General features: G+C 39.2%; 1 protein-coding gene across 7 annotated transcripts in view; it reads left to right on the forward strand.

The window, feature by feature from the left end:
- Positions 1–16,877, forward strand: part of LOC138039213 (thrombospondin type-1 domain-containing protein 4-like) — a 40,492-nt gene that overhangs the window by 5,574 nt on the left and 18,041 nt on the right. The window contains exons 1-4 of one of the 7 annotated variants that reach the window (XM_068885415.1): positions 2,732–3,026; positions 6,159–6,269; positions 14,360–14,433; positions 16,672–16,784. In XM_068885415.1, coding sequence (XP_068741516.1) covers positions 14,368–14,433; positions 16,672–16,784 — 179 coding nt within the window. In that variant the 5' untranslated portion in view covers positions 2,732–3,026; positions 6,159–6,269; positions 14,360–14,367. Of the gene's footprint in view, positions 1–2,731; positions 3,027–6,144; positions 6,270–8,375; positions 8,705–13,746; positions 14,042–14,359; positions 14,434–16,671; positions 16,785–16,877 lie in introns of those variants that run through there. The other 6 variants (XM_068885416.1, XM_068885418.1, XM_068885413.1 and 3 more) reach the window with 6 other exon arrangements.

A 16,877-nucleotide genomic window follows, 5' to 3' on the forward strand; every position in this document is an offset into this window, starting at 1 on the left:
CTTCCCCGTGTATTTTTTTAGAGTTCTTCTATAGTTTTGAACAGTTATTTTGATATTTTAGTTAATTCTATGACCATTCGATCAGTGAGGAAATTGCCTAAACTTGCGTGACCTGGCCCCTTTAAGCTGCCAAACCAAGATAGGCTGTTGCGAATACTCTTCGTCTGTTTATTTATTCATTTTTTGTATAATCTGTATTTAACAGTGCTCGTGACCACTCTTGTTCCCAGAGCATTCGTTAACCTTGTCCAGTAGAAAGTACCTACCCGGGTCCAAAACCGTAACCAGAAAACTCTGTTCCGGTTGGATAACTTCGCATGGGAAGTCAAACTTTAAGTCTTCTTCCACTCCACACCGCATTGGATACGCTTTCGAGAGGTTAGGGAGATAGGGAAGTTCAATATGAGGCTTTAAGGAATTTAGTGTACAATTAAAAGGATAAAATCTGTATCCTTCCGACTGGTTTCCGGGAATGTTACCAAATGTTGCCGAACGTATTTTACTACTTTCATTCCAAAACGGAAACATCCGGTAAAATGGCAGGAACTGAAACTTTCAATGGCCAATCATATATGGCCTTTTTGAATCTCTTTTGCGACCGCAGGTCAAGGGAATGATTGGGGACGTGACCAACTGAGATCAGCATGGCGTGAACTGTGTTTCAGCCATTAAAACCCTTTTCAAGTCACCTTTTCAAGTCACCTTTTCAAGTCATTCCTTTAGACATCGGTTAGTGGAATGGAACAAGTTGGAAGATCGTTTTTGTCCGCAATGAGAAGCCGCCGTTTCCGAATTTGCTGAAAATTATATCACAGCCTGTTTAAGGCTAGCCTCCCACGCAGACGTCCTTAGGGTTTCGTCACGCATTTCTTGCGTGTCGAAACCGTAAGGACGTCTGCGTGGGACGCGCTAGGCATGACTGTTATTGAGTCTTGTCTAGATGCCTACTTGCTGTAGAGCCTATTCACCCACGTGATTAGAAGCCAATGAAAAGAAAGCATTTTCTGACGAACCAACATGGATGCCGTGAAGTCCTGATCATAGGCTTTGCAAAAGTTGTTTATCGATTTCCTTCGCTTGTGTGACTCTGATAGACCAGATTAGGAAGCTATTCCTTCAAAGCAAATCCTTTAAATATCCAGACACTCTAACCAAGCAAACGTGGCCTTTTTTTAGCGTCGAATCTTTACAGCGATTCCTTTTACTTTGAAAGTCAAAGATTATAGTATCTGGTAGAAAATCATATTTCCAGGATCATAAACAGGGGCGACGATTTGTCAGACACAGATGAAATCAGAAACAGGGGCGACAGTCTCGGCTACAAAATGCTAGAGGCAACCTCATAAAGCAAAAGCATAGTCTCAGTATCAGCATTTTCAAACAATCTTCGATTATATTTACAACAGTTATTGACAGACAATAATAATCAGCGATTCGAATTTTGTTCCTATTTTATGGTATTTGAAGGTACCGTGGAAAGAACCACATGGATCAAAGAGATGACGACCAAAGATGACGACGAAATGTTACTTTCTGGTCATTGAATGTTCCTGGTCCTGTTTAACTATCATATTTTCAAGGCATTTTCCTAAGTTATCTAAATTGCTTTGCAATTGGTAGCGTGTTATGTAAAAGTTGATGGAAATTAAAAATACATCCTGTTTGCTGTTGCTCATCCTTTCCTTGAATCTTTCACTTCCATTTGCCTACCTAATTACATGTGAAATAATATGAAGACATCACAATGTGCAGCAGATATTAATTGGAAAGCACCTCAACTGGCAGATGTAGTGAAAACTATTCAGCACCAGTACTGGTTTTATAAAAGTACTGAAATACTGATTTCCGTTGTTTTCAAAACAAATATTGGAGAATTTATACGCAAAAGATTTTTGGAAAATTATTTATTTCTTGAAATCAATGCAACACAGTATTATAAAGAGTTCGAGCTCATACCCCCTGAACTCGGGGCTTTTGATTGAGACGTGAGGTTTACTCGCAGGGAGCAACACAGGCGCTTCAGTGCAAACTCATGCCCAGGGGCAAAGTGATATTATAAGGGTGTGCAAGACATTTCGTTGTCAATCCGTAAGGTGGAACTAAGCAGCAAGAAATGTGTTAACGGACAACCGGGTTTTAGTGAAATAAAAGGCTGATGAAGCGGCACTCTCAGATGTTATTTGGGATCAAGAAAAAAATTCGTCGATGAGTCCTTCACGTTACTTTTTGTTTATTTATTCATGTTAAGCAAGTATTGTTCACTCGTCCACGTCCACTGTTACATTGAAATGATATTGGCCTATAGTGTCTAGTAAGATCTAGTAAGTTGTAAAGCGAAAGACTTTAGTCTAACAAAATCATATTCAAGGACAAACTTTGATTTCAGCTTTCGACATCATGGCAGGCTGTACATGTAGCTATAATTTACTATGAAGAATACTTTACTGAGTTGTTAATTTTAGAATTGCATGTATTCGCCACCCCAGCTGGGTGAAAGTATTTCAAAGTTTGCTCAACAAAACAAACACTATCTTTATAGTGCTTATGAATTAAAGTTGTGGTTCAGTTATGAATGACGAGCTATCGTAGCTTCTGTTGCTTCTAGGCTGATGCATATAAAATTCCGCACTGACATTTTAGAATACGAAGTCCGCACTGGCATTATGCATCAATAAAGAAGAAGAAAGGTGGCTACTTTTTTCGTCGTAGTCATAGTGACGCAAACACTCGCACTGTGAGATTAATAGCAGCACATAGTTACTTGGAATAAGCCGCCTTTATAGCCTAATTGAGTTAATTTGTGCGAGAGGGGCTTACCACTAAATGGAGGGAAAATACGAGTCTATTAAAGAAGGCACCCGCCTACGCGGCTATCTAATCGAAAACAGCATTTATTTCGACACGGAGTCACTACTCCGAAAAGTCCTTGCTATGTTGCATCGTTGCGTCTCATTAAAGATGGCTAGAAGGCAAAAAACCGACTTGGCGCTGCTATCTTTAGTCACAGTCAACGTCCCGTTGCTAACGTAAGTAAGCAAGCTATATCTTATCTCAAATGTTGATGTTACTTCTTGCAGAGAATTTTAACCGCTGCACGAGAAATGATTCTGTTGTCTAAAAGATCTCGACAAGAATTACAAAAAAGGCCTTCCGTTCATAATAATGCGTCATCTCTAAGTGACCTAAGTGCTACGTAAACAATGTATTTCATTTCCTAAATCTCCGTTTGTACCAAAACCCAATCGGACGACACTGCCTCAGTGTTATAAAGCTGGACCAGAGACGGCTCGTTACCTATGTTAGTGCTTGGTTTGTACTGGTTTTTTGAAATCTGATAAGTTCTGCCGGTTACAGATCGATTCTTTTGTAATCAATGAAACTATATTTAAGTGAATATTGGTCTAAATAATGTTTTTGGACTTTTGCCCGAATAGCTGAGCATTCACATGCACACACGAACTTAAAATGTTTTCATGCTTTTATTTCATGTTGCACTTCACATCACGCGAGTATGACTTTAAGACAGATAGAAGAGGCGTTGAAGTACTGAAATTTTCTTGCTTAAGATTATTTTTAACTACAGAAACGTTGCTGAGACAATATTCAAGTTTACGGATCGATTGACCAAAGTGTTCCAGTAATTTCTGGCCGACGAATTTCGACATTCTTGAGATAACTTGTCGATTATTTCAAGTAGTTGTGATAACTACTCTGTTTTCTCTGCTTATTTCAACAGTGTTCAAATGAAAGTACACTTAAAAACAAGACATATTTCCATTCTGCTTTTTCCCAACGTGTTGACATTGCATCGTATCTTTTTTCTATGTAATCCGAAAGTTACCTGACAAAGCACGCGTGGATGTTCGCGGGACCCAAACGGGACGGACTTGAAAACCTCGAGGGTGATAAAGGCGTGATATAACCGGAACTTCTGAGACCCTTCTACTTCCTCCCTCACGCCAATAGCACGCAAGGATTTACTGCGTGAAGGTTGACTGCCTACTTGGTTTTTGTCGGTTCTCTATTAGTTAGGATTGACATCCAGCAGGTTTCTAATGGATAAAGAAAGATTGCTCCTCTCAAACGCGAATCAGGATTTTACTGAATCCTAACTGTCGCAAGCTAGTCGTTATCCGCTACAAAATCATCCAAACCTGAAATTGGATGAATTTTGTCGTTAACAGCAGGAGGTTTTTGTTTTGTTTTCATTTTTGCCGGTTTCACTAAAAACGATCAAAAGAATACTACTTAAAATTCTGTTTAGTCAAGTTAACCAACTACTTTAATCGCTATTGAAGAACAAGGAAATTCGATCTGAGAGAACGGGTAGAGTAGCCGTTTCTTGTCCGCATTTTTAAGTTCGTGAGACGGGAGTCATAAATATGCAAAGCGTAATCACTCATTCATTTTAAAACCGAAAGAAAGTACTGTTTGTATTCTCACTTTTAATCTTGTCGCTTTAATCTGTTCTTGACTTTCTTTGTCATAATTTTTTCTTCGGTCCTTCTTAATTAGCATCTCTAAGTAACCTTGTCAGCCAAAAAGCAATCAAGTTATCCAGAAGAAAGTCAAACAAAAATGCTAAAAAGTGTATTGTGTTGCAGAACGAGTTGATCTCCCCGCGGTTCATAACTGGAAGGCAGAATGTGCAGATTGGCGTCAGCACATTCCTTTAAGATTTTTCATTTTATTATCTAATTTCACTTTTTGGATTCATGATTTAAGCCCTCGCCACAAATAGCATGTAAAGGGGAAATGAAGCTTCGGATAGCTTAGATTGTTTCTTCAAATAATTAAGTCCTTGAATCATAAAGTGAAATACCACAGGTAACAGCTGATCGTTTAGGATTGAACCACTTATTATTAGAGGGAGAGGGGTGAGGCTTTCTAAAAGTAAATTAGGCGGAAAGTCGTGCACAATGCGCAAGTGCACTGGGAAATTTAAAGCAAGCCAAACAAGGATAAACATTGGTGAGACTACAACTGCTGAAAAAGTCATATGTCATATTCGGGTAAACCTGTTCTAATTTCCCCACTAGTTTTACTTTAAGAATTGCGTCGCCCTAGCAACTACTTAAGAACTTAAGAGCATCGATGCTTATTAAGCCTCGCGCTTCTCAACGTCCATTAAGATGCCACCCGGTGGACCTTGATGTGGTAGGAGATATCTCTGCGCGCCTATGCATCCCAGAAGAATACAACTGTAAACCTTCTGTAACCGTTGCAGTTCAGTACCGTTACCAAAAAGAATAACTAAAGGAAACGTCGTAATTATTGCTTTTTCAAACACAAAGGACAAGAGAGTTTGGGAACAACAAAGGGGCTTTAATTTATTGCCAGCCGTTAGACAAACGCTGTAAGCCGATGGGAACCTTGGTGAAACGATAAAACTCCTGCGCCTTTCAAGAGGGAAGGACAATCGGATAGGAAAACGTTTCTGGTCGACATGTAGGGGAATAATTAATGCAACTAGAGCTGTTTGGTCCGTTTAAAGAGAAAAAGACTCTACCCGCATCAAAACTAGCCCACGGGCCTGAAACATGTGTTTTAACGTTAATATACAAATAATTGTCCTCAATTTGCGTTGCATTTCACACCGGTTTCCGGGCAGGGTTAAGTAAAATTACCACGGATTTTCAACCCCTTTTTTAATTCGCCGCCAGAGTAAACTCCTAATTAAGAATTATTACTCATTCGACGCCTCGCGATCGTTCGCACGTTTATTCTTTTTACAACAAGTCAAGGCTCCAAGTAAAGCTATGATTCTCGCAGTTATGGTTGAGAGCTCCCAACGTCAGTGGCTTCATAGCTCAGTTGGTCGCACCGGTATCGCGAGGTCACGGGTTCAAACCCCGTTGAAGTCCTGAATTTTTCAGGCTTCTCCATGCAATTCCTAAAATTACGTCCATAGCTGCGAGGATCATAGCTTTACATGATTTCATATCCGCAGTTAAGTATATGATTCCTTTCTTATATCATTTCGTTCATTAAGTCAAGGTTTCCTAGCATTTTAAATGTTTACAAATGTCAGGACACGTGCATATCTTCATATGCCGCGAAACGTTCTGCCAATACCTCCCTCCTCTCTCATTTATCACCAGTACTTCCCTAGACGTAAATATAACCTGAAAATGCACTTCCCTGATTACTATTTTCAGTCCGGGACCAAGATCCTCTCATTAGGAACGGTATCCAGCTCTTGTTACGAGACTACCCTTTCTCTTTCCAATTGTAAACCAAGCTCAAGGACAGTTTTCTATCACTGTAAGGTCAGTATTTTGCATTCTCTTCACTTAAAAAAAAACACCGAACCCCTATCTTCTCTTATAAATCTACGTCTCGGTTTACTCTGATGGGCGTTGTTTTGGCCCCACACCGAAAGTGAACTTTATTAACGCTCTCGTAAACATTGTACAAATATCAAGTACATACCATTCAACAGGTTTGGTAGGAACTTAAAAGGCTTCTTTGACAGGCAAAAGATGATATCTGCATGATCCATCCTCTTTAACAAGCTTTTAATTATTTAAGTGTCGCATTTTAACAAGACTTTATTGCACAGTGGCCTTTCAAATTACTTAGTTGCACTGCTGAACAGCACACGTCAAGATAACTTTCGCTGGCGATTTTGCTGTGAATTAAGGGGGTCAAGTATGAATTCATCGCTTTGTAGCTAGTTATGGAATCAAATAATCTGGGGCTGAACATCGTTGAAAAACAAAAATGCCGAGTAGAAAAAGAATGTTCTACCCACGCCGAGTCGTACAGACAGCTTTTCCGTCCTCTGTTTGTGTATGGTCAATAACTGTGAACAAAATCGTCTTTAGCGTGCTATAGTGGCAATTTTTCAAAATGGCCTGATAGGTAAAAAAATTATGTCTGTCCGTTTGACAACACTGAAGAGCTTCGGACCTTTCCCTGTTTTTGTCGTTATGAGATTCTTTAGTAATGATACTGTCGGAAACCCATTTATTATCTAACCTCTTTCTTCACTACAACATGCATGACAATAATTTTTTTTTGTCCATTATATTACAATCTAACAGTCGTTATGTGGCGACTTTTGGGTCTTTTAGTTCCTATAGCACATAAAGAACTTCTGAATGGAAATGCAAAAAATCAGGCCAGAATCTCCAGCTGTTATGTACGTAGTTTTATCTAAGCACCGCTTGCCACGAACTCCAAGTAAAATAAACGTTACCAAAGTAGAGTTTATTGTTGATTCGGTATACTAACTTTTCGCAGAGTGGTCATACTCTGCAATTAGCAGGTATTACGAGGAGTCACTATCAGTGAACGCTATCTGCGCAAATAATCTGCTCTCAGCAAAGTTCGCCTTAAGGCACATACGCACAGGAAATTGCATTTTGGATCCGACTCTAGCACAAAGAGATAAGGACAACAAAGCTATCATCAACGCACATGTTGCTGTTAACCTAAGTAACAAATGCGTTTTTAAGTCAGAAAATTACTCGGGCTAATCACTTTTGTGTCTCATTTGTGCCCATTTGTCGTACTACTTTTGAGACAGCAATGCGCATGCTTGATAGAAAATCGTAATATTGATTGATCACTGGCTCTCAGTTTCTGTTATTGTTTTTTGACGGTCTAAAAAGAAGGTAAGTATAAAGAGCTCTAGTACATTTGGTGGTTTAAAAGTGAACAGAGTGTTTCGCCGTAAACTGGACTACCATATTTCCCCGACTTAATCAACTCCAACGACCAGGAGTTTTTTTTATATACCGAAGGAACGAAAAAAGACTTGTCTGCCAGCATGAAGTTAAACAGAAATTTGACCCGGATACAATCGGTGATTTTCAACCCGTGAACTGATCAGTTTTAGGAATTGTTGGAATTAATGCTTTTAGCGGTAATAAACTGAAGCGATAGCCTGTATAAGTGCCTGATATGGGTTCACGATTTAGCCAATGTGAAGTATCCTTCCGATCGCTTGATTTGACGCTTTCCGACTTTTAAATTGCGCCGGATAATCCGATTGTCTCGTAGTAAGGCCGAAGAAGTTTATCTTCGAACTACACTTGCGAGTCTGTGCAATACAGAGAATACGGGTGCGGTTTTGTTTCCTTTAGCAAATCCTTCGCGGTAAAAATCTATTTCCCTAATGCTCATTGCCGTTCTTCATGTATGATTCCTACCATCGCAGGTCTGTCGTTTTACATGGCGTAACTATATTCGGTTTGTGATCAAAGCTACCTTCCGATAAGGCCTAATAAACAGGTACTCATCTCTCTTTTGGAATGCAAGCTTGACAACAGCTGTCTAGTTAGTTTGGAGATAACAATCCCACAAGAGCATCATCTAGTGCAAACAAAAATTATTTACTTAGCCGTATTTACTCTCTGTCGCCGATAAACACCGCATTAAGGCCAAGTGCGATAATTAGGAAAGTTTTCATGTTCTGTTAGGTGGGTCTGGAGTATTTTTTCTATGGTAGGAATAGTTACGGATGATTTTCGGTTCATTGAGTGTGGTCTTTTAAACGCTGTAAATTGAGCCAAAGATCACACAAAAGACTTGTTAATTGTCCGAGACAAGATCTACAACTGCTGTCAAAGAATTCGAGAAGCAATCACGCTAACCTAATTTTATTTGGCTACGTTTTTGCTCGCCAAGTATTTGATATAAAGTTAAACAGGGCCAGACAGTTGGACTCACACATTTCGAAGCACAAACCGTGCTATTGGTAAGTAATTGTAGCTAAAAAAAGCTAAATTCATTGATGGGGTTAGGGTATTCGTTATTCCCTTTGACAGTGAAAAGCTCACGCTACTCTGCCAACCAGCTCGTATCCCTACCTAATTCTAACCTTGACATGTAGATTCCACGATTTCTTTCATAAAGTAGTTTAATCCTGAACCCTACTCTTCTTCATATCTTTGGCAGTTTTTCTCCTGTCTATTATTGTAAATTGTTGTCTTTGCTTTGCACGTGTTCGCCATTAAGAGCGCGGAATGAAGCTTTGTGAAGTATTCCTTTTTTCAAGTATTAAGGGGCGGGTTTGTAAAATCCCATGTTTCATGTGATTTATTCGAATCCACTGAGGACCTGACAAAATCTTATTTCGGTACCTTGTTAGCGTGCATACCTACTTACAAGGATATATCGCTTTACGTGCTTCAACGCTGAAATATGTCGCCCGAAATTGTAATGTGATATACAAGTTTGCTAACAAGACTGTTTGGCAGTTTTGTTTTTGATTACGACGTCTAATGTATCTCAGTCTGCTACCGAGATAAAGTTCTGTCCTAGAAAATGACCGCTCACAGGTGAAGGTTCAATTAAGAAAACAATTAGGTTATTAGTCGAGCGCTAAGGCAAACGAACGAACTGTGTCTCTTATCAAGATAAGAAAAAACATTGTTCTAATTTGTTTGTTTGTATAGCCTTGCTTCAATTTCCTCTAGATGACCGATGATATTTGAAATTGTAATCATTTCGATTTGTGGAGTCCATTGTTTTAAAGGTCGTTCGCCTATGGATCGACATTATGAATATCGTACACATACAAAGCATCCATAAAACTTCATCTACTACTACTTTGGAGTAATAGGTCTGATGCTTTCGTTTTACCTAAACCCAAGACAGGCATTTCCTACTGGATTGTTGTCATAGCCTTTAGAACACAGGACTTTTTTTGCGGTTTTTAGGCGTAAAGAGGCAATCGAGGTCACTGAGCTCGAATGGATATATCATTCTTCGCCACGAACTCTCTTGTCTCTGTTCGCCTGAAAAACACAAAAAAAATTCTCCCGCTCTACATGCTAGAGTTCTTGGTTCTTAATGCGTAAACTATGAGGCTAAAGTGCTTTATACATTTTAGTTTGAACGTCTCGAGTCGAATCAGTCCTCGAGTTCCCGCCTTTTCTAGTGATCGTGTATCTTTGTGTCTAAAAGATAAATTATAAAAGAAGCCACGCCCAGCGATAGCATTTGATGACAGATATCAGATTTGACAGGAGCTTAACAAAGGCACAGAGAACCGTGGTAGAATACGTAACGATGCTGCATTTTTAAGCGACATGGATGTAGTCCCTTCACCCGTTCACGACATCAGGGACTGGGTATATATTTTTTCGAACTCCTCAGAAAGTCTGTGAGTAGGTTACGGAACCCACAATCCCCCAATTAATATTGGGTAACCATTGCCCCAACGAGCGAGCTGATATGTCTGTGCCAATTTCGTGAAAGAATCCGCGAAGATAAGGAAAGTTGTCAAATACACACAACTGAATCGAGTGTTTGGCTTAAGACCAAAGCGGAAGTCTGATTTTGGGTGTGTGGGAAGTACAATACGCCAGACAAAAGTCGGTACATACTAATCTAGATGGTGACAATTAGACCAGATGGGAGCAATCCGTGATCTAAGATGTCAGCCCGTTTCGGAGAAATGTCAGATGGTGAGCGAGTTAAGAAATTAGAAATGGAATTGGAGTCATAAACACGTGATGGAATGTCTACCCTACCCTATCAAGGTTGAGATTACCCATATGAAAACAACAATAATAGACCAGAAAATTAGACTGCACGACGAAGCAAATGGGGATAATCGCTGCTGTGTTCATTAAGTCGTAGATGAACAAACTATACAGGAGAAGTAGGCACCCCTTGAAGTGGCAGCTCCACATACAAGACATGTGTAAGCTGCGTTGGGAACAGCAAAACTGCTCTCCCACGCAAGCGTTTCCAAGTGGAAAGCAACAAAAGAGAGTAAATTTTTGACTTTGCAGAAACAATGGTCACCCTCAAGTGTTGGGCGATTAAATTCGCACATTTCTTGTCAATATTTAAAACACGTGAAAGGCAAAAAAAAAACCAAACAAACAAAATCAAATAAAAAACCCTGTGTCTTGCCATCATTTTCACACGGATGTATCCTTTGTTTCGCGAATAAGCATGCAAAGTAACTTGATCACGGCGCCCGCTGAATTCGATGTCACTTTCGATTTTGCAATTTACTTGTGCAACCAAAAGTACAATAGAAAAATTGAACGTAGCAAAAATCTCCCAAAATGATTTTTGCTGATGGTAACATTTTATAAGTTCAGAATTTAAGTTGTTTTCATGTCGCAAATTTTGTTGCTGATGGCAAAACTTTATTCTTGATCGACACTTCCTGAAAACTTCCTTCTGCAGTTGCTAAAAACTGTGCCGATATCAATATTTACTTACTTTTGGATCAATATTTGTTTTGCATAAAGCAAGCTAACAAAATCTGTTCCTTGCTTATTGAAATAGAATTTTCGGTCCTGTGTTTCCGACGACAAGTCGTATATTTCGAGGTCACCCATCCAAATACTAACCCCGCCGGATATGGAATAACTTCAGTGAACTTTTGTCTTAGAAAGCTGTCAGACTCAGAGTGCACGCGAAAACTTGTGGTGAAAAAGAAGTTGTCTTAAAGGGAACTTGAAAATGATCAACATGTCAGCCTCGAAGCCATTTGAATGTTTCTCGATTCCATTATATTTTCTTCAATCTTTCTGGGTTTACTGTTTTACTAGTAACCACATGTCTTCTCAGGGGTCTATTTGCCTAAGACATCTACTATGACTCTATAATGATATACGGTACCAAAACATTATCGTGCACTGTTAGAGCTACATATTACGTAAAGATAACTTGAATCTCCTGGAAGACAAAACGCAACTCAGTTGACAATAATACAACGCTGTGTTAGTGCACTACCACAAATACGCAATGCATGCCTATTTTTCTGCATATGAGTCTGGTTTACGGACTGGCTCGGTTTCCAAGATCCCTCGTCATCGCTGAAACCTTTGTAAAAATCTCGCATTGTTCTTAATGAGAAGGCGGTCTGGCCGACTGTCGAGGTCTCATTTTCTGAGGCCGACATTTCGGTTTCTGTGAAGAAATTTCGTGATAGTACTCACAGTATCTAGTAATGTTTACTTCTTTGGTCCTCTCCAATAAAGTTTGGACTGAATTCTTTCGATAGTTTAGTTAGAGTAGAGATGAAAGGATTTTGAGGTTTGTTGAATCAATAAAAGCCAAAAATTTCCTGTCAGGCTGCTTCGTAAGATTTCACGCCAGAGTGGTCGCTTCACCAGTTTTCACTGATCTTGGTAACAGAAATGCACAGAAGCCACACGATTTGATCCCGGTAACCGAACCAGCGCGGTCAACCGGAGTCATGCGAAGAGACCCTCTAACAACGCTTCAGTTCATCGAATCAATTTCTTTTGCCATCATTACCAATTTTAATTGTCATTATAACTAAAATTATTGAGATGTCCTCTCCTTTGAACACATTGGATGCCTATGTTTGTTCAAACCTAAAGCTTGTTTGTCCACATTGAACAAACAATTTGTAGTTGTATAAATTGCTAAAGAGTTGCACTACAAGCAGACTCCCGATTTATTTTGACAGTTAACTTCCTTCAAAGAAACTTGTAAATGCTAATGTTATTTCTCCTTTGACCATTACAGAACGATTTCTAATGCCCCTATTATAGACACGCCCAAAAGTTCTTCAGAGCCTTCACTGCAGTTGGGAAAGTGGACTTTTTTTTTTAATTAGAACAAATCCGCCGTCAGTGAATTCTTTGATCGATATTCTTCCCAATAATCACTAAATATTTAAAGTGAATTGCATAATTATGTATCTCTTAACGTTTCACCCCTATTTTTTAGATAATTGACGACAAAAGGAAAAACAACCAGCATGTGTGGGTTCAAATTTTAAATTGCACAAAAATGTAAACAAGGAATTCAGCCAAGCTAAACATCCACCGTGATTAAAGCTCCATGATCGACTAGAAGACGATAACAGTAGACGGGTTTCAACGTAGTCAGGGGTTCGACAAGGATACACATTTCTCCTCTCCATTATATTACCTGCCTTCCTTGTTTGAGCGGCATTTTTTAGTATGCGACAAAAGGAAATTAAATGTTTCATACAAGGAATGTAAGACGAATACACTGTTTCTTTTCATGTGTCCGGTATGGCAGCTACTGTTTAAACAAAGGGCATGATTTGATATTTTCAGCAAACTCCGTTTGAGTCTTACTTGTCAAACTTGTTCGTAGTAATAGAAACAGAATCAAAACGCTTGTTCACGATATGCAAAAGAACATGACATGTTTTATTAGCCGCGCCACGTTGTCTTTAATGTCATGACGTGACAAATTGCTTTTCAAATATTTTCTCTGGGTTTCATTGTAAATTGAAAGGTTACTTTACACAGCGGGGCTACAGAAACCACTAAAATAGCTCAGCGAACTACTTAGAGCCACATCAAGGTACCTCCCTGAAGTGAACTCCTATTATCCTATATTTTGCATGTTGATGAAGGCACAACCTCTCTACAGTTAAAGCTTACATGGATGTGAAAACAGATCTAAAACTGAGGTTTTTCATTTTTAGAAATCGTCTCAAATTTGACTGACACCTTACGGATAGCCTGGTAATGCGCTAATAGCCGATGTTAGAGCATTCGCGTGTTGTCAGCCTTTCGTTATTTTTTAATGGTTGACAGATTACTCCCATTAAAATACGTGGCATGAGACGGTTTTTTTCACCACTCTTTTTGTAAGTTATTGTGGTCATCACGCCCAATACTTTGATGATGCATGTGCCCTGACCTGGTGCTGAGAGTCGCAATTGACGAGTCACGCTTGACTGCCTTTCTAACGGACAAGCAGGGAATATAATGCATAAAAAAACCTTTTCTAGTCTCCAGTGTTTTTTGTTTATCGCTTCCTTTTGTTTCTCTCTGCGTTTGACCGCGGGAGTCGAATAAAAGAGTTGGCAATTATTTTGGTGTCAACCAAAAATTTACTGACACAAAACATCGTGTCCGTAGAGCGAGTGACATCTGTGACGATAAGAGTCCCATATAAGCGACACTGACAAAGATTGCAACTTTCTCTGCCCTACTTACCACTATAAATCTTGGCGTGGAGTTAAGAAATTGCATTAGTAAGTAAACATCAAAGACAGGCTACAAACTCTCCATGTTGATCGTCTTAATCACGTATGAAACAAGGTCAGCCAAATTATGTAAGTCTAAACTGAACGAAGATCTGGAATGAAATGTCCAAATCTGTAACTCTGCGATCATTGTCTTTCATTGATAATAGAGAGATTGAGCATCGCGGTAAACGGCAGTCTGCTGTCATAAAGGCATGAAAATTATCTTATTCTAAATTGTCTCTTTTGAGGTGGTCGACGTCTGTGGCTAACAGTAAAAAAAATCCGTTAACAAGCAAAGTGTCTTTGGTTTCGCAAAACTTGAAAAACCCGCAATGTTTTTGCCTGACCTGCGTTTGGCGTCAACGCGGTGCTAATTCTCTCGAATGTGTTTTATTTTCCCAACAGATTGAGTAATGAATTTTCCATCGTGGATCACGCTAGTACTTATCATCTCCCAATGTCATTCGCAATCGTTTCAGGTAAGTAAATCTCAAAGCTTAGTGTTCAGGTTAAAATTTTTCTTTGAAAACTACCAAGGCACTTAGACCCGGCCTTAAAGTTATAAAATTGTAAATGGTTTTAACCCATGAGTCTTATCATAATTAAGTAAAGTACGATCGTCTGGGTGAGTCTAGTCCTGAGAAGGACTGTTTGAGATGACATTGAGTCAGTCAGTCCTTCAGTCAAGAGTCCTTCTCAGGGCTACACTCACCCGGACGATCGTACGTTACTTAATTATGTTAAAGTTATAAGTCGTTACAAAAAGTCATGAAGAACGCTTGCAGCGTTATTATTTTAAGATCGAACTTAAACGGAAGGCGGCAAGAAAATGGCAAAACCACAAAAGTACTTATGAAAAACAACCCTTCAAGACAGCAGTTCAAGATTACGCAGTGGCCTGTGAGATAATTGATTGGTCCCTCTTTCCTTTTGTTTCTAGACCGTGTAAACACCAGCCACAAGTTCAATGTCAAATTCCAATGGCTGGCCTCACGATGAGAACACTAGGCGTCATAATTATCTCTGATAAGATCGACTTCTTAGCCGAGAGCAATTTATGGCTCATTAAACTCAGTTAGAATTGCACTCTAAACGTAATATGTATAGGATAATTACTATATATAGTTTTTGCAATGCTATATTGGACTTGTGCAAAATGCCATGGACAGTCTGACTGTTGGGCTCTCAGTTTATCTGAAACGTTCTACGAAACTGCAGCGGTACGTAAATACAACAGACATGTGTACGACTTCTTCAGTATTTCACTAAGTTTCATTTCCTCTCTACACAATATTAATATAATGAGAAAGAAACCGAAACAGACAGAAATGGAAGATATACAATGTACGCGAATTAGTGTTAACTTAATTCTTGTTCAATACTGAGCAAAACAACAAATGTGTATACGTAAATGTCAAAACCAATCTTCCAGGCAATACATCAAATCCTACTTAACCCATTGACAAGGCCATATAAATGCCTGCGGTTTAGTCATTAGCCGGTGTCGTATAAATAAGTTGATGTTTATGCTTTAATTATGCTAAAAAGGATTAAATCAATCGTCAAATAAATGTAAAACAAGAGGACAGAAATCAGAACTACTCAGAATTAACACAATCAAGAAATCTTTAAGAGTGAATGTTCCCAACTCCCCGAATTACGAATTCTTGTCAACCTTTCTTGCGAACAAAGCAAGATGGCATCCCGGTCCTTATTTCATATTTCAACTTTGACAAACTTTAAGGACGACTCTGTCTGGGTCAAACCATTTAGGAATGACAAACTACCTTTCGTCGACACTAGAAGTAGATAGTATAACGTGGAGCATTTTCAACTAAGTGTTGAGAAATTTGGAGAGCACAAGAGAAGCGTAACCGAAGACTAGCGCAGTTCTAGCTTTTTGCGTACTTTATTGATATTTTAAGCTTTTAGGCTAAGCTCGAGTGCTCCACTAATTTGAGAGACTGCTTTTCAAATCGAATCAAGTTCGAAAGCTGAGGATCAAATCAGTTGTTAGAAGGGAAAAAAACTCTCGCAGCGGAGTTGGGAATTGACAAACACAACCCATATAGGACGGCAACTTCTAGAAATAGAACCCGGGACACATTCTCTGCCACATGCTATTGGATGTGTGTTTTCAGTATGAATCGATTTGCTTGCCGTCAGCGTTCTCAGCAAGACAATGAAGCAAGCTTACGCTCAATGAATTCGATATCATAGACTTGCCTAAAATAGTATAGACAGAATATTTTCTAAGTGACGAAATCAAGAACTGAGAAGTAAACCCTTAAGTGAACGCTGGTGACCTTGGAGTGGACTAGACTTACTCTGAGAAAACGGTCTTTTCACGGAAATTAATATATATATATATATAAACATATATATGTATATATTTATATATATATGAAGAACCCGCAGAATCCGCCCGCTGGAGCCCTCGAATTCAAAACAAACGCGACTGTGTTATGACATCATTGATCGATTTTTTTTTTTGAAAAGCGTGCAAAGTACTTCTTTGTAAACTGAATTAATTAACAACTATTGCATTTAATAGGGGCGGCGAAAGCTCTGCAAACTTCGCCCTTCGTTGAAATCCCGAATAAAAGACCGTTAGACTTGATTTACAGAGTTTATATCGTTGAAATGCAGAGCAAAACAGTTTATGCAAACTACCAATGTTAACCTCGTGGAACAATACGTTCTTGCTTCCTTTCTAGTGGCCTGGGTCACGAACAGACCGCTGGGGACCCTGGAGTGTTTGGGGACCCTGCAGCAAGTCGTGTGGTGGAGGTACCACCATCAGAACGAGGCAGTGCGTGATTTCAACTCCGTAAGTCTTTTATGTTGTCTCGCTTTCGTATTTCTCCTGTTCATAGGAAATTCTGGGAATTCGTAACGTGAATACGGGAGGATCGTCTTTTCT

Source organism: Montipora capricornis, chromosome 2 (genome assembly GCF_036669925.1).
Source record: "Montipora capricornis isolate CH-2021 chromosome 2, ASM3666992v2, whole genome shotgun sequence".
In the NCBI taxonomy this organism is placed as follows: domain Eukaryota; kingdom Metazoa; phylum Cnidaria; class Anthozoa; order Scleractinia; family Acroporidae; genus Montipora; species Montipora capricornis.